The sequence below is a fragment of the Aricia agestis genome, chromosome 15 (genome assembly GCF_905147365.1).
Source record: "Aricia agestis chromosome 15, ilAriAges1.1, whole genome shotgun sequence".
NCBI classification, from domain to species: Eukaryota; Metazoa; Arthropoda; class Insecta; order Lepidoptera; family Lycaenidae; genus Aricia; species Aricia agestis.
Genome location: NC_056420.1, coordinates 2,308,289 through 2,327,705, shown reverse-complemented (window position 1 = coordinate 2,327,705; position 19,417 = coordinate 2,308,289). Strand labels below are relative to the sequence as shown.

Sequence of the window (19,417 nt, the reverse complement as noted above, 5' to 3'; positions counted from 1 at the left end):
AATTTTAGAGCTTTGATAAATCTGTTTATTACTATCACTAATCTACATTACATGTTTTAAATATGTATCAGAATTATCGTTATAAATGTTTACAATTAGGATTTATTTTGATGTTCATCACTCCTGTTAGGCACAGCGTCATTTCTGTTATCAAGTAAAAACTTAAATTCTTAATTTTTTAAATGATTATTGGCAAGCGATCTCAGAAACAATTTTTAATAGTTTTATTACATTATAATTATTAATTTTAAATAATAAAAATCTTAAATTTCACCATATTTTTTTTATTTATTTTTTTCGGCTCAAAACTAGAATGGCCCAATTACGTTAATTTTGAAGTCGGTTTTTATCTGTCTACACACCAAAGCCGCTTGTTTTGAACGATACAATTCTATTAGTTTTGTCACTTTTTCCCTTGGTCTTCCCATTCTATGCTATTTTTATTGATAAAAAACGCAGTCGCGTCACTATTCCTCGAACGCCAGCGGGCAACGGAATGAGAGCGGGTTGTGCCGCCGGCAGCGTTGCCAGACGTCCCGATTATGGCGGGACGTCTCGATTTTTTTTCATCAAAATTAAATGTCCCGCGCGACAGGCTCAGTCCCGCTTTTCGGGGAAAGCCCGAACGTACGAGCAGGGTACTGAGAAAGAAAGGTGCGTAATGAAGATAGAGTCTGGGAGGTAGAGGCGTGGATTTTCTTTGGCTACTTTTGCTATCTATTGTCACGTAGGTAAACGTTATTTTACGCAAATAAAAAGATGAAAATTCAAAAAACTTTTGTTTTTATACTTACCTTTTTTTACTTTGTCCCGCTTTTGACAGTAGAATCCCGCTTTTTCACTTAAAAAGTTCCAAAGTCCCGACACAAAAAAAAATCTGGCAACGCTGGCCGCCGGGATATACGCGTGGGCGCAGGCCGCTGACGAACTTTGTTTCAAAATAAAACAGTAAGAACCATCGAAGAAATTGATTCATAGGCAGTTGAGGGATCTGCGTCATTTGATCGGATTCAACGTAAATCGTGATCTGTCGACTAAAGACATACGAGTAACTCTACCAAACTACGTAGGGCCGCCATCTGCCTTTGAATCAACTTATCTGATAGTACATACAAGTTCTGCCGCTAAACTTGTTGACTATTAAGCTTATTTGTAAAAGACGTATCTGAAAGAATAATATCGATAACGGAAAGCAGGTATCTAAGATTAGAGAAACTAAATTGTAAAGAAATATAAAATTAAAACCGGAAATGAAATTGAAAACGGACAACCTTTTTTCTTATATTATTTTTAGTCTGTAAATCATCTTACAATAGTCTCATTTGTTCAACCTTCGTTATCAGTTAAAATATTCTAAAAACTTTTCAAATCTATATTAGAAAAAAGTAAGAAACACAACATTAAAACGACATGAAATATTCAAAACAACTTTAAAATATTCCTGTTTAAAAATCTTTATTCACTATTGGTCGCATTGGGCCACACAATCGGCTCTATCCAGTCCACGAAGCTGGATACTCTGGTGTAGACGCCGGGAGAGTTCGCGCGCGCGCAGCCGAAGCCGAAAGACGTCACACCCACCAGGTAGTACATTTTACCCTGGATCGATGGTGGTAGACTAATTGGAGCTTGCAATGGTCCTCCAGAATCACCCTGAAAGATTTAAATTCTACTTGATAGGATAGAAGAAAAAATATTGAAGAATTGATAGAAGATAAATTGGCCAACTTTGGCAGTCATCAAGTGGAAAGATATGAAAGCGGGCATAAACAGGGATTATGTTTTGCTTTCACCGAGTGATCGACGGGTCTAAATTTTCAGATTTTCTAATAGATGCATATGGTAGGTAGGTAGTTAGCTTTTATACTTACCTAATGTCTGTTGGCAATTTTATTTCAATTGAGTATTTTGGCATTATATATTACAACTAATGGAATTGGCTTCTAATATTTAGATCAATATAGGAAATTAGATGACGCCAATAACTCTGTTGCTCCAACATAAGTTTATCGCGGGGAAAACCAAAAATGTTTTCGCAACAAAATCTACCCAATGTTTTTCCCATCTCTCAAAGTAATACCACATTTCACCTGAATCGGTAAAAATTAAGCGCGAGGAAGTGACAGACAGACATACTTTCTCATTTATGGTATTTTTGAATTGAAAACTTCTTTAGCGGCGTTGAGCACTTTTGTGGGATGGGTAAAAACTGTGAAACTCGCGTCAGATTCTCGTGCTGATCGAAAAACCGTAAGACGGTTGGAGAGTAGTGTTGTAACATCGAAATCGATTAATCGAACAACCTATTGTTTTTTTTCGATTGTCGATATTTTTTAATCGATTGTAAGGGTTTCGATTAATTAAAAAATCGATTTTTTAAAAATCGATTTTCATGAAAAATGGGTTAAAAATTTAATCGATTGGTAAGGCTTTCGATTAATTAAAAAAAATCGATTTTTTAAAAATTATTTTCATAAAAAATGGGTTAAAAAAATAATGCACAACGTTAATAATCAAGTTTTCGCTTCGTCCAGTTTCCCAGCACACATCTGATGGTCCTCTAACCCACACCACAGCCGACTGCACATCTTATTCAAGAGCTGGTTGCATACGTCTTTGTCGACTAAGTCTAACTCGCCGACTCTCAATTCGGCGGTGGTCTTTTTCTCGCCTGAAATTTACCCAACATGTAGATCCAATTGTTGAAAATAGTCACAAAGGTTTGGACTTTAGGCATTAAATAAATGAGAAGTTTAGCGATCTCGTGGTACAGATAGTAAATTAGCTTTATTTATAGTGATAGTCTCTTAAACATACATAGTCATAATATTATAAGAATTCTAATTGTTTAGTCAATTTACATTCGATGTATGTCAATTTATATTCGCCGTGTCTTTCAGCGATGAGAATGCCATTGGAGTATGAAAGAGATTAGTGTCCATTCCAAAAGCTTCTACTGTTTCGATTTAATTTTGCTCACCAATTTCAGTAGCACCCCAACCAGAGGCTGAAAGTTTTTTGTCCAATTTATTAACGTCGGTTATGGTCCAGAGGCACGCTGGTTGCACATTCTCATCAAAATACAACCAGTAACTCAGTTCTATCAACGCTATATCGAAGCTCTTCTGAGGTGGCTGGTATTTCGGATGACGTATGATCCTTTTGATTTTCACATCCTTAGGATAGGGCGTTCGTTCCTCTGTCTGAAACTAAACCAAGTTTAAAACTTTAATTAAACAATAGATAACACGATTTCAGCATCGGCTGCTGGCTTCATTGAACCAATGTACAGCTTGTCCAATTTAAATGATGCGCCCAAGATGCGCCAGTTCATACGTGGGAAAGCCATGCTTCGGCACGAATGGGCCGGCTCGACCGGAGAAATGCTACGTTCTCACAGAAAACCGACGTGAAACAGCGCTTGCGCTGTGTTTCGCCGAGTGAATGAGTTTACCGGAGGCCCAATCCCTTACCCTATTCCCTTCCCTACCCTCCTCTATTCTCTTCCCTTCCCTTCCCATCCCTACCCTCCTCTATTACCCTATTCCCTCTTGAAAGGCCGGCAACGCACCTGCAGCTCTTCTGATGCTGCGAGTGTCCATGGGCGACGGAAGTTGCTTTCCATCAGGTGACCCGTTTGCTCGTTTGCCCCCTTATTGCATAAAAAAAAGTCTCCAATATTTACAGGACAAGATTTTCGTTTACATCAACTAGTGAAGGAGTGTCGCGTTAATTCAATTTTCAAGACAAGCTGTAAGTCTTAAATGTATGTCTTAAACTTTAAAGAAATGTATTTTTGTTATTTTAAACTCACATTCAAATTCCGAGCGCCAATCCGAACGATCTCAGGCACTTGTTTGGAAATTTTTCGGTCCCTTATAGATTTGGTGCAATGTCCAGCTGTGACCATGAATTTCTCACTGATCAGAGTCGCGCCACACTTGAATATCCAACCACCTTCAATTGTCTTCCAACCCAAAGCTCCCTAATGAAATCCAAAGATGTAAACAACAAAAAAATATATCGGTTTTCCTTAAGGTAATTTTAAACTGCTAATTCCAATGCCTTCGTTTATACCACCCACATCAATAAGATAAATTATTATCAATATTATGCTACTCGATGTTACTGATTGATGAACGTCCAATACTTATGAATATATAAATATACTGCGTATCATTTCAAAGTATGTAATGCGAATAGAAACAAAACAAACCATGTGCGGAAACTCCCCTGGTTCTGCCAGTCTACCTCTTATTATTTCATAAACAAAATCCGGCTCCTCACCTAAAATCATATTTTATTGCCTAATTATGATTAATTTATCATTTGATTATCTAAAATTGCTGATTAGTTGATTACAATCCATAATAACATTATAAATGGGAACGTGTGTCGGGCTGTCTCTTAACTCTTCACGCCCAAACTGCTGGACATAGGATACTTTTTCCTGGGGGACTCATCAAATCAAGTATCTACATACCCAGCAAAATCGGTTCAGCGATTTGGGAGTAAAAAGGTAACGAAGAATCGGACTATCGCATTTATAATAGTAAGTAGGATTTCTCCTTTTTTGTTTTACAGAAAACCGATTTGCTTATAACTTATTGACACAATAGTTATATTTTATGTCAATTTAAATTTAAACTTATAAGACTCTAGTAGAGTTTTATATTTTAATGAAATTTACACGCTGCTTCCTCCCTTTTCTTTTCTTCTTCCCTCATTTTTAGCTCCCATATGAATTCCAAGCATTCTGCAAATAAAAATGTTTTTCTATATTTCAAAATATTGATGTTATGTTATATTTCTATTGATATAAACAAGCATTTTCGAAGTAAAAAATATTTTTAGCTTAATATTGTCTAAGTTTTTGTCTGCTTACTTTCTTCGCTTATTCTTCTTCCAGGCTTTTTGAAAATCGGTTTTACAAAGTTCTTTGAACAGATACTAGTGTTATTGTACTGCGGCGCGCTGTTTAGTGGCTGTTGATTGGAATCAGCCTGAAATAAAATAATAGTTTTACTTCCTTTTCATAAATATTAAATTTTTAGAGGTGCTGTTTTATTCCTTACTTGTCGATCTTCTCCGAAAATTTCCTGTATGTTCAATAGTGGATTATCCTGAAATAGCATTTTTTAAATTATTTAATGCTGTAATTTAGTATACTAAACTTAAAAAGTAGGTAAAGACAGCACGATTTTTTTTTATAGTTCGTACCTCGTAGAGTCGGACTATAATTTGTTAATCTAACAAAAATATGGCATTCATAATATTTATAAAATGAAATTGATATTCTATTCTAATCTATTGACCGTAGCAAATAATTCATACTAAGATATCACAAACTCATCAAAACTGACCGTCACCTTTTAAAAAAAATCCCATGAATTTATTATAATACATAATTTATAACTTACATGACGCCCGCGACTCCGTTGCGCTAAAATTCGTTTATCGCGCGGAAACCGTACATTTTTTCAGTATATGAAGTATCCTATCTCATTTCCCGGGACTCAAAGTATCTCCATACCAAATTTCAGTAAAATCGGTTCAGCGGTGTAGTCGTGAAGAGATAACAGACAGACAGTCAGATAGACATTTTCGCATTAATAATAATATTAATTTTATATCGATGGTTAATGCCCCGTCCTGTCTTGTGACCACTCCTTTTGCGTTACTCAGAGCATTACAAATTAACTAACGATTTTCCTTGTTATTTTTTGCACAATATTATGTTTTTATCAAGAAACTTGTTGTGGTCATTTGCCTCGAAGGTAAAAAGTGTTTGTTTTGGTCACGTTTTGGTCGTATTTTTTGAATTAACAAAATATCGTGTTTTATAGTTGAACTTTACTTGCTTTTTTAAAGGAAAACGTGAGAGTTTTAAGCTCTAACTCTACTAGTCAATTAACTTTGCATTCATTGAAATCACTCAGTTTAGAAAACAAAGGGTTCCGTTTGCCGCTCCATTTATATGAAAACGAGCTTTTTTCGTACTTACTGTGACGGTAGCGTTGATAAGAATCGTGTCTATTATCTTAGCAAACGTTTCTATTTGAATTCCTACAGCTCAATACTTATTACATATTGAGATACTTATTCAATTTTTTCATTACCATTAATTATCTATTACCAGTGCTGAGAAATAAATATTTATCTTATCTTATCTTATTAAAAATACTTTCATTAATAGTATGTATATTTTTCAAAGAGGCTTTGGGACCTCTTATTCCCCTTCCATAAGAATAGTCAATTAGTTGCTTTGGTTTATTTTTGACATTGATATTCGTATTTTGAATTCAGCGAACAGGCCAAAATAACTACGAATTAACGGCGCAGGTGACATTAAGTAACCTTGTCCTTTCATCGACACAGAAGATATATTAAACCCACATGCTATTGAAATTACTCATAACTCACATACCGGTGCAAAACTGGAATACTGGTCGTAACTCCACCAATAGTGCGAATGAAGGTTTGTCACTAAAAGGACAAAATATTTTCGTACTTTAAAAAGATATGATTACTGTAGAAAGAATAAAATAACATTATGGTCGAAGAACTTAATATTTTGTCAAAAATCCCTAATAGCCCGTTTACATTAATATTCCAGGACTGGACTGCAATCATGTAAACCCGCTATAAGTGCAGATTCAAATAGTAACTAAACCATTTAGGACACCTTACCAAAATTTAACAACACTATCTGGTAAAACATTTTCACAAATAACGCACTACGTTTAATACGACATCACGTATTGTCTGGATAAAGTTCAATAAATAACTAATAGTTTGCCTTGAAAGTGAAATAGATCAGTTATTCCAGCGTTCATTGACATGGCATTAAATATATTTTTTGTACGGGAAGTACGTATCTTGAGCCTGTAGATTGTGTTTATATTTATTTTATTTATTTTTATTTATTAATTTATAGCATGCTACATAGGCCCATACAATATATACCTTAATGGCTAACATACATATAAATTATATACCCTTAATAACTACACTTTATCTCGAGTTATCGGCGACGTGACGCGCGCTTCATTCCGGAGTCTTTATAATTTATAATCACACTAGCTGTGCCCCGCGGTGTTACCGGCGGTTTAAGTGATATATCATCATAAAATACTATGAAAAGTACCAATAATAGGGTCAAAACGGGACGACACATGGTTCTATGACGGTTTATGGTAATGATGATGATTAAGATAAAAGTAATTTGCATAGTAGCATATGCTTTCCGCTCTTAAAACAACGTCGAAACTCCCAAATTTGTATATATAAAGAATCAGGAGTTCTCTCAGCACCTTCCGAACCATATATACCTTGGTGCAAAATCTTACCTGTTGGTAGCATATGCTTAGAATACTGCTCACGAAACCGAAGTCACCACATATTTCCATATAAATTTTGAGGAGTTCCCTCGGTTACTTATGGATCTCTTCATCAAGTCACTACTTTTATGAATATGGTACCAAATTGGAATGATAACCTATACACCAAAAGAAAAATTTTGAAAATCGGTTCACAAACGGCGGAGTAATCGTTGAAGATAAAAAAACGAACATAACACCTGCTCCATTTCGAAAGTCGGTTAAAATTGTAGCCTATGTGTTATTCTGATGTATAAGCTATAATATTATTGTAAAGTTTCATTAAAATCCGTTCAGTAGTTTTTGCGTGAAAGAGTAACAAACATCCATACATCCACACATCCATACATCCAAACAAACTTTCGCCTTTATAATATTAGTAGGAAGTAGGAATTCTTTCGTTCTGTTGCATTAAGTTTGAGAAATATTAATTATTGAGATAGAAATATTTAGATCGGACAATCTATTTCGAAAGGCTACATGACATTTTCAAGAGTATTCTATACTTTAGTCGATAAATTAAAAAATATGAATGATGAAATACTTTTATTAACAGCAAAAAAGTTTATTTTCACGCAGTCTCATTGGGCCAAACAATCGGCTCTATCCAGTCCACGAAGCTGGATATTCTGGTGAAGACTCCAGGCGTGTTTGCGCGCGCGCAGCCGAACCCGAAAGACGTCACACCAAGCAGATAGTACATCCTGCCATTTATAGATGAATGCAAATTTATTTTAGCTTGTAAAGGTCCTCCAGAGTCACCCTGCAATACAAACAATACAAGGATTTAAAAAAATCATTAAACTGTCAGCAGTTATGGGTATTGTTAACATCTAATTTGTATACTTTATCAAATCCCTCTTTGCTTTTATTTCCGTTTCATGTAAAATCACCGGTATAAACATTAAACATATTATGTTACAAATAAGCGAAATTTTATACAAAGGTGTCCCTGGACCCAGAGACACTGAACAGAACTCCTGAACCTTTAAAGATAAAAGTTTGGAAATTGCAGCATCGCTTAGATAACTGCAAGCATTTACCACAATGTCGCTTACAATAACTTAAGCTTTATTTCCTCGATACCCCATAAACTTTACTGACCTGACAAGCGTCTACACTTCCATCCAACTTGCCAGCACACATCTGATGTTCCTGCAGCCCGCACCACAAACGATTGCACATGGGTCGCAGAAGCGGGTCACATTCGTTGTTGCTTATGATGTCTAGATCACCTGCTCTTAGTTCGGTAGTAGTTTCTTTTCCACCTAAAACCAAAAATTCAGATATTTTGACTTAAACACTATTGTACAGTTTTAGCGGAACTGATTCTTATTTCTTAAGACTTTTAAATATAACGTTTGCTCTATTAAGAGACTTAATATGGCGTCTTACCTATTTCAGTGACTCCCCATCCGGAACCAGTTACTGATGAGTCAACAGTATTTGTATTGAACCGACTCCAAAGACAAGCTGGTCGAATGCGTTGATCAAATTTAAAAGTTTGTTTCAATTCTACGAGAGCAATGTCGAAGTATTGCTTAGGAGACTTATAGTTTGGATGCTTTATTATGTTTGCAATTTCAAGATCTTTTGGATAAAAATAGTCCGGTCCAATCTGCAAGTAAAAAAAAAAAACAATTCATAAATGAGTTTTAATGTCAGTCCGCATATAAGTTGCCGCCTCAGGTCTGAACCACTGTAACGTTTATGATAGTGTTTATTCCCGAAAAATGTAGGCATGTCATCTATTTTGAAATAATATAATCAATGAATTGACACATTATCTTATATCTTTAAACGAGCAATTCTTATATATATATATATATATATATATAATTGGAATCTCGGAATCGGCTCCAACCATTTTCATGAAATTTAGTATATAGGGGGTTTCGGGGGCGATAAATCGATCTAGCTAGGAATCATTTTTAGAAAATGTCTTTTTATTCGTGTTTTATCGACATCTATTGACGAATAATAAAACTATTTCGTAAGCAACTAATTGCTTTAACGACACAACAACAGCTAAAACTATTCCAGCAGATGGCGTTGTTAAGTAACACGAAGTCAATGAGTGTTTTCCATACCGAGCAAAGCTCGGTCATCCAGGTTCTAGTAGTTAAATTGAATAACGTTAAGACGTTTTATTACATTAATTACATTACATTTCATACTATTAGTACAGCTACTCTTACCACTAGATTTTTAGCACCAATTCGAACTATCTCGGGGACTGTATTTGTGATTTTAGTATCTTTTCTTGCTTTCGTGCAGTGAGCGGCTGAAACCATGAATTTCGGGCTGATCATAGAAGATCCACATTTAAATATCCAACCTCCCGCATTTGCTCTCCACCCAAGAGCTCCCTAAAACGACAAAAGGTACAACGGTAAAATAAATATTGGGAAATATTAACAAACTGGCCCGATTTTATCGCTAACAACGTTATAGTGTATAAAATATCGTTAAAATCATGCCGTTGGCCTTGCTACCGGGCTAATGGCAGCAGCTTCGCTGTATGGATCTATAGCAGCTATGGCCCATATAATATCATTATTCTTTCATCGCAATAACCTCAAGTCATAACAAGAAAAATGTCTTCAGGTTCTGATATAATATTCAAGGCCGACTATTTATAATATTATTTATATAAAGAAGGTGATTGTTAAAGATATCATAAATTTTCTTACCATGTGAGGAAATTCTCCTTCCTCAGTATAACGGCCCCCAATATAACCCCCCTGTCCAGTAAAATTCAAACAACGTATCTTATAGGAACTGCCTGTGAAATTAGGCAGAATTAGATTTCGTTTTTCCGAAAATTAATCAAAAATACTTACGGATACCATATTTTCACAATCAATTAAGTAATATTACACAAACAAGCATCATGCAAATTATTAAAATACTTACAGTATTCTTCTTTGGTTCTTCCTTCTTCTTCATTCTTTATATCCCATATGTATTCCAAGCATTCTAAAAATTACATCAAAACATTTTAATCAATATAACATTTAATTCATCTCATTCTCCACATCTTTTTTCTAGAAACTTACTTATTTCTGATAATCTTCTACCAGGTTTTCTAAAGTTTGGTACAGCAATGTTTCTTGTGCAAGGGTTTTTAGTTGCAGTTGTTGTGTTACACGGTGGCCTGCCTTGAAGAGGATCCTGATTATCGGCTGCCTAAAATAAGATATCTCTGGTAACAACCTGTTTTAATGTTGGAGGTTAAAACAATTTTATCAAATTTTTGTGCATTAAAAAGGTCAATTCAGATTCAAATCTTAAATTCAAATTCAAATTCAAATTTATTTATTTGCCAAGAATATGGTACAGTAGATGTTTACATTTTTATGAGTCCAGACATATTCTACTATTAACATAGTGTGCAAATATTATCATAGTAATTATAATTTTTCCATGTCATTGAATTTTATTAATTAAAATAGATAGATAATTAACAGTATTTCTTAAAAAATATTTTGTCCAATTAATGAATATTATACAAATAATGTCAAATATATTATGCTAATGTTTTATTACAATTAAAAATAATTTTAGAAATAATGTCAGAAATTAGGTTTTAACGTCATCCATTTCGTCATTAAAATATTCATTTATTGCATAATACATTTTGTGAAGTAGCCATGCATGTACCTCTTTTTGTAGTTTTCTCTCAGGGAGTTTTTTAAAGTGATCAGGGAGCTTATTGTATATTGACACTGCCATACAGTAAGCATTTCTACTGCAAATGCTTAGTCTTTGGTGGGGTACAACCAATTTAAATGTATGTCTAGAGCTCTTGGTGGCTACTTCAGTTTTCTTTACAAAAAAGCGATCTACGTTTCTGTTCACAAATAAACACATTTCATAGATGTACAGACAAGGTAGCGGTAATATATTATACTGTTTAAATAAAGGCATTAGGCACATAATGTATTACATCTTTTACGATTAACACTTTTATTTGTTATTACTAAAAGTATCACATCTTTATCAAATTCATTCATTGATTCAAATTAATAATATATCAAATCAATATAATCAATAATAAGGTATTTCCTTACTTGCCGATTGCTGGCTTCTTCATTTACTTCATTTCTCACAGCATCCGGCAGATTGAATTCTCGAATTTCCTAAACCGATATAATAATATTATGATTATGTTTTATTTTATAGACTGCTTTACTCGCTTAAATTACAGACATTTTACTTGCTTGGTTTGTCGGCCACTGTTGCCACTGTTAGAACATTGGTCTCTTTGAAACAAATTACATTTCTAACTCTTCTTTTATGCAACATTGGAGAAGGCGATTGTGGATCTACGTTATTGGTCAAATTACGTTAAATAACAAGTAATCGATCATTTTCAGAAAAATAAACGCAAAATAACAATAAAAATTACACGAGTTTTTATCCATACTTTAGCCACATTAAAAATGATATTCAAGTGACTATCTCGTCACATTATCATTTTTAATGTGGCCTTGAATCTATGGTGTTTAAGTAGCAGTTTTAATTTTTAACAATAAAATTCAGTAAATTAATTCCTACCTTATTCCCGTTATTTCCCGAAAACTGCTGATACCAATGATTTTGGTGCTGAAAATAACGATTTGATTACTTTTCAAATCTTTCGGGCTGATGAGTGCGGAACAACTGTCTCCTAAGTGACAGTTTTCAATTTTTAAGAATAAAATCTACTAAATTAACTCCTACCGGATCCCCGATGTTTCCCGAAAACTGATGATTCCAATGATTCAACTGCTGAAAATAATGACTGGATTACTTTTCAATAATTTGCAGCTCTGAGTGAGCTCATTAAATAAAAATTAAAAATATATTTCTGGCTCAAACTGAGAAACAACTGTCTCTTAACTTAAGTGACAGTTTCAAGTATTAAGAATAAAATTCAATTAATGAATTCCTACCGGATTTCCAATGTTTCCCGAAAACTCCTGATTCCAATGATTCGGTTGCTGAAAATGATGATTGGATTAATTTACCAGACCTTCGCGTTTTTTCTTAAATTTATTTTAAAAATATTAGGTACGAGCATTTGTTACTCACTTGATATTGTGGTCTCGAATTTTGCCATGGTTGATATACATGTCCCTGAATAATTTAATAAATATTATTTAACATTTTGTAGATTTTGTTATTTTGCTCTCTTGGGTAAAGTGTTATAACTTACCAGCTTACTTCTGTCTGCATAATCTTGAATAACCCTTAAAACTTGGTCCTATCAAACAAACGAAAATCATTAAAATACCTAGCATACAGTGTCAAAATACGCGTAAATTTAAAAACTAGATATTATACGAACTTACAATAGGGAGATCTAAATGGTCTGGAAATTGCTGATTAAGCAATTTCCGGACCATTATGAAGACAGAAGTAAGCTGGTAAGTTATAACACTTTACCCAAGAGAGAAAAATATTGCCTTTTGAACTTTTAGAATCTAAATTAATAAAAACTATAATGGAATTTCTAAAATAATATAACATCTGTACTACTGCAATTTACAATTTTTAGCTCTACTTGCTGGGTACTATCTGGATATATCGATCACGGATTTTATTAAATAGTTAGGTATTATTTATTACTGTTCTAAGACTCTAAGTTTTCTTTCCTTGTCCTTGTTTTCTTATTTATTATTTTCTACAGTTTATTACATACATTTGTGCAATTTCCCAATATCTTGGCTGAAAACTTTCTACTGTTCGTCTACAATCTACATACCTGACTTGGCGGTCCATCTAGTCTGTACCAAGAATGACTCTATGAAAAATGATTTGTAAGGGGTTGTAAGGGGGTGAAAATGCGTAAATTTGTTCAAATTAAGTTAGTTCCAAAAATTCATAACAGATGGCGCTAAGAGTCATCTACATCGCGCTATCGCTTGCTCTAACATGTTTCTATAAGGGTGGTACTATCTCAAGTTACATTTTTGGATTCTTTAGATTGTTTCACACGCTTTTAAAAATCTCACTACTCAGTACTTTATCTATGCAGTGACGTATCCTAAAACCGTAAATAATAAATTATAGTTTATGGGTAAAGTTGTGTAATGGGGGCTAAATAAGTTTTAAAATTTGACATAAATAAAGTTTAATTTAGAATAATGAAATATTATGTGCACATTGCACAGCTGTTTTTGGGTATTTTGATTTATGGGGTACTAGGGTTTTAAAAATCTTTTAAATTTGACAACAATTTTGTTGACACCGCGCTCTATAAACTGAAGTCCACGCGGACGAAGTCGCGGGCAACAGCTAGTACTTTATATGGCAAAGAAACGTTTGCCGAGACAGCTAGTCTTCTTATATATAAAAATGGATTTTCAAATGTGTTAGTCGCGCTAAAACTCGAAAACGGCTAAACGGATTGGGCTAATTTTAGTCTTAAAATATTTTTAGAAGTTTAAGGAAGGTTTTAAAGTTACACGAAGTTCACCGGGACAGCTAGTTCTTTAATAAATAGACCTTTTGGAATTGCTTTACGTAAACTTCACTTTATTCGTGTCTCGCGTGTTATGCGCTTTTTCAGCGTTGTTATTGGTTGCTAACATCGTATTACCTAATATTACCTAAATTTCCTCAGCAGATGGGCTCCTGACAAATCAGTTAATTATAACCTAGCCATAAGAATAACACTTAGGTAAGTTACCTGCGTATATGAATACTGTGAACCCCATTCCTCATGTGAATAACAAATCGTAACTATAACAAAGACACACAAAGACACACAAAATATTAGACACTATAATGGGGACGAATTTTTAATTTTTTTTATCATTAAAAAAAATCTGTTAATTTTACTAAATCGACTTTCTTATTAGAGAAGAATAAAAGTATCATTGAATGCACAGTTCAGTGATTAATTCGTGTCGCTGCACATTTTTGAAAACATAAAAAAAAACAATTTCACCTAAACACACTATAAACGAGAATGTTTTGATCATTATCACTTTAAAAAAATCTTTTTTTTCTGTAAAACGTATCACTACTGTACAGTTTACATATAAACTAACATGAATACCTTGATATTCTTGTATTTATTGAGATATTTCCTTAAGCACTGATAGGAGGTATTTGTTTTGCAACTTTAGATCCTAGCGTAGAGCCACGGTGACCCGCCACCATTTTTCTTTTTTTATGTCGATGATAACAACAAACAATATTGAAGTACAATATTGAATTATTTCAAATACATTGGATTGAGATGATTGAGATATTTCCTTAAGCACTGATAGGAGGTATTTGTTTTGCAACTTTAGATCCTAGCGTAGAGCCACGGTGACCCGCCACCATTTTTCTTTTTTTATGTCGATGATAACAACAAACAATATTGAAGTACAATATTGAATTATTTCAAATACATTGGATTACTTTCTACTTTTTTTATTTTCTTCAGATAAAATCTTTACAAGTCCCAAGATAACTTCAGCATGTCTCTTGGGCTCCCTGAGATCATAATATTATTCCTTGTTTGGTACAGTACTGTTGATCATAGCGACACAGGCGAAAATCATAATATGGTACATTCCTAATAGACTCTACATTTGGTAGCTATTGCTTAGTACCTATCACGTCACAGCCGCGTCATCGTGACACGTTTTCGTGGAAGAGGTCGTGTCACGTATTTAGAACATAGGCTTGATTTATACCTATGCGTCCGCGCGAATGAGCAGTTTAACCACTACACCGCGAGAACACAAGCAATTGTATGTAAATAGCGCCGCAACTATGCCGTTATATAAATAAATCGTAACACACAATTTGCTAGTGATCTTCTTCATCACCTTGATGAGTGGCAGTCTTCCACCGTGTGTTTTTCGCAAACTTTCTACCGCGCACTGTAAAACTCTGAAACGAGCTGTCACCAGCAGTATTTCCGGACCTATAAGACCAGCAAACCTTCAAGAAGAGAGCGTATTCCCTCTTAAAAGGCCGGCAACGCACCTTCAGCTCTTCTGATGTTTCGGGTGTCCATGGGCAGCGGTAGTTGCTTTACATCAGGTGACCCGTTTGCTCGTTGGCCCCCTTATTTCATAAAACAAAACTCACGGTGAAGCGGTGAAATCACTGGTTCACGCGGATGCTTCTAAATTGAGCCTTATATGTAAATTATCTGTTACTATGTGTTACACTTCAAATATGGCAGACATACTAGTGCCTACACTAAAATATTATTTTACTTCGTCTACATCATCATTTGAATCGGAATCATCATTTATCTGACCATAAACATTCGTTAGAAAATATTTAAAATAAAAAAATATTTCAATTTAAATACAATTATTATTCATTCTTAACTTTAAAATTACAAATGCCCTGGTGTTATATTAAACACTTTACATTTAACTGTAATAATTGAATGAGTTCAAATCCTGCTATGCTCCATTTGGCCAGACAATCGGCTCTATCCAGTCCAAGAAGCTGGATATTCTGGAGTAGATTCCTGGAGTGTTTTGTCGAGCGCAGCCGAAACCAACTGACGTCACTCCAAGTAGGTAGTACATCTTTCCCTTTAGTCTTGGATCCAGATTTATTCTGGATTGCAAAGGTCCTCCAGAATCACCCTGTAATAATAATTACACACAAGTATAAAAATGAGTCACCAAAATAGTGACAACTCTTTTTACCCCATGACCAATAAAATCAAACAACAAACTTTGTAATACATCATAATATTTTACACTACAAACAAATCATAAAAGACTACAAAGATAAACAATTAAAAAAAAAACAAAAACCAAAAGACAAATTACAAGGCAATGAAGAAAATTTTGCCAGAATAACGATAGGCATATTTCATAGGATCGGACACCGGTGTTGAGACACATTGTATAAATACTTATAATAATAATTAATTAACCACCTTTAATATTAACTTTATTGCTTGCAAGATACTTCAAAATTACCTGGCAAGCATCAACATCTCCAGCCAACTTGCCAGCACACATCTGATGTTCCTGCAGCCCGCACCAATAACGATTGCACTTGGGTCTCAGAAGCTGGTCACAGTAGTTGTCGTCGATTACATCCAAATCACCTACTTGCAGTTCAGTTGTAGTAGTTTTACCTCCTAAAGAATTAATTTAGTAAGTTTCATTATTATTATTTTGGAATAGGAAAAAATTTGTTTTTCAACTAGTTTGGTCGTGAATGAAAATTACATTGCTTAATCTAAAAACACAGATATTTAAATTTTTCTACGTACTTTTTCTACGTTCATAATATGCTAAAGTTTGCCTGTCTATTGGTTCGTCTTCACGCTTAAGCTATTCAACAAATTAAGATAATAATATTTATAGAGAGATTCTTTAGGCCTTAAAGTTTAAAGCCAGGAATGAGCCAGGATGGTTATATGCAGCAAAATGTACTGCCGTCTGCCGCTCGCGATAACTTCTGTTCATTAGAAAATGGTCAATTATTTTTAGTTTCCCACCGACTTCAGTAACTCCCCAGCCAGAAGCTGAAACTGCAGCCCCTAAGTTGCCGATGTCTCGAACACGCCAAAGGCAGGCTGGTTGAACGTTGGTGTCAAATCCAACTTCTTTCTCCATTTCAACAAGCGCAATGTCTGAGTATTGTTTCGGTGATTTGTAATTGGGATGATTTGTAATTTTAACAATTTTTATGTCCCTTGGATAAAATGCGGATTCACCATTCACCAACATTTTCTGTAACGATTAAAACCCTTCTTAAATTGTTTTCTTAGTAAAGCACTATCGGCTTAAAAGTTAAAACTTGATAGAGATATTTATTTACCAGTAATACCCTTACATAAAAAAAATACTTACAGCCAAATTTTTTGCACCAAGCCGAATAATTTCAGGCACTTGGTTGGACACTTTCGGATCTTTAGCAGACCTGGAGCAGTGAGCAGCTGTGACCACAAACTTGGGGCTGATGAGGGACCCTCCGCATTTGAAGATATAATCACCTTTCACTGCCTTCCAGCCAAGAGCAACCTAAAACATTATGTCATAAAACATTGGCAAAAACTTTAAATATTATTATAATATTTCATTGTATAATTATTATTTGTGATAGTTAATGCATTTCATACCATGTGAGGAAATTCTCCTGGTACCGTAGTGCGTCCCCCAATAATTGGATATTCATGAATGTTTAAATATTCACGTCGATATTTTGTACCTGCAAAAAAGTAGGGTCGTAAGAGCAAAATCCCATTTACCAAATTCAATTACAGCAATGTTATAAGCCACTCACATTCAGCGTTTTTGATCTTACTATCTTCTCTGAACTTGATCTGCCAAATATAATCCAAGCATTCTGAAACAATATTCATGATTAGTTACAAAAGATACAATAATGATGATTGTATATTATATACAATTATCGTCGTATACATTTACGTTACATATACATTTTTGGAACGAAGTTCCTTATCGCGCGTTGCGGAAGGGGGCTAGACGGAAAAAGTTGTAACGACACTTTTTGACCGACACTTTTTGCCACAGACATAGATCAAGATAGATATCGCATTTGTATGTACTTCGCGGGACAGGCGGTGTCTATCTTGATCTATATCTGTGCTTTTTTCTAAAGTTGTAAGCCGTGCGGCGTGCGCGTCTTTCTCTGTCTCTCCTCTCTCTCATAGAAAGCGAGCCAGTTATGCTTCTTTTTTAGTTGCTTTTTTTTATAACTTCATTCCATCCGGGTGTCCCTCGACACCTCTCAAGTTTTTTATATTATTTTACTTCTTAATTTTAATTTTACACTTACTCTCTTCGCTTACTCTTCTGCCCGGCCTTTTGAAATCTGGTTTAACGATTTCTCTCGTGCATGGGTTATGGGTTTCATTGTACATTGGCGCTGCTTGAAGTGCTTGTTGGTTTGGATCTGCCTGAAATAAAATAAGTCCATGTCACTTAATCAAATAAAAGTGTTGTCAATATATTTTTTTTCTTTTTTCTAAGATACTTACAGCTCGATCATTTGCAAAGACTTCTGCAGTATTTAGCTGTTGGCTTGGCTAAAAAAAATATATTTATCAAATATAAAGTTACTGGAAATTTTTATTATAAAATGATTTCTACACGAATGCAACTTACTTGTACTTGCCAATTATTATTATTTCCGTTGGACCAATTGGGATTCTGCTGGTTGGGCTATAAAAAATTAAATTAAAGTTTATTTTTTTACAAATAATTATACGCTCATTTGGCATAATATTATAATATAAATGTTTAGAAAAATAACATTTTTGTATATCTTGGACACTTACATAATTATTTATATTCGGTTGATTATAATCACTCCACTGATATGGCTGTAAAATAAATATATAAATCCATTGGAACTTAAAAAATAAAATGAAGTAATAAATTACATGCAAGTCATTTTAGTATTTTATCCTTAAAGTACAGTCACGTAAATAATAATACTTTAATATTAAGGTTGTACTAACGATATTTTGATAGTTTTCATGGGACCAGTTAGGTTGTGGCTGTAAAAATATTAAGTCATTGCTATGCTCTAAAATCTAAATGTAAAATTTCAAAACTAGTTTTTAGAACAGACGAAAGCATTGTACTTACGACATTTTGATAATTTTCATGAGACCAATAATTAGGTTTGGTGTTTGGCTGTAGAATAAAAAAAAATGTTATCGGGACTTCATTAAATTTACAGCCTTACTGTAAAGATGGACCGGTATTTTTGTTAAAACGCACAAAAAGTATATTTGTGTTGATCATTAATGTTTTATGCTATTTTTAAATTTGGTGAAGCAGATACTCACGTAATAGTTGTTTTGTTGATTATTATTGTTCCAATAATGTTGGTGCTAAAATAAATAATAACGTTATTCTTAAAAAACACATAAAATCCGTCAAAAAATTAAAAAAGATAGCCTATCAATAGAAAATGGATTTTTCTTACAAAAAACCTTGAATGCAGTTAGATCTTGAGTACAGTTAGGTAACTGAAATCTACTTCTACTGAAATCTAATCTACTACTACTATTACTTATTACCTTTACGTGTATCTAAATCAGG

General features: G+C 34.0%; 1 protein-coding gene across 1 annotated transcript; it reads right to left on the bottom strand.

Moving 5' to 3' along the window:
* Positions 1–1,455: 1,455 nt before the first annotated feature.
* Positions 1,456–19,182, bottom strand: LOC121734425 (transmembrane protease serine 9-like). Its single transcript, XM_042125036.1, has 26 exons — positions 19,162–19,182; positions 18,959–19,006; positions 18,829–18,867; positions 18,646–18,690; positions 18,473–18,529; positions 18,346–18,393; positions 18,144–18,264; positions 17,628–17,690; positions 17,464–17,552; positions 17,195–17,365; positions 16,840–17,074; positions 16,313–16,476; positions 15,783–15,970; positions 11,599–11,626; positions 11,453–11,521; positions 10,439–10,568; positions 10,296–10,358; positions 8,484–8,647; positions 7,975–8,142; positions 4,886–5,003; positions 4,691–4,756; positions 4,217–4,287; positions 3,815–3,985; positions 2,981–3,209; positions 2,526–2,671; positions 1,456–1,653 (listed from the first exon to the last, which is right to left on the bottom strand). The coding sequence occupies exons 7-26, from the start codon at positions 18,226–18,228 to the stop codon at positions 1,456–1,458; spliced, it is 2,616 nt and encodes an 871-aa protein (XP_041980970.1). The 5' UTR covers positions 18,229–18,264; positions 18,346–18,393; positions 18,473–18,529; positions 18,646–18,690; positions 18,829–18,867; positions 18,959–19,006; positions 19,162–19,182.
* Between the last annotated feature and the right edge of the window lie 235 nt (positions 19,183–19,417).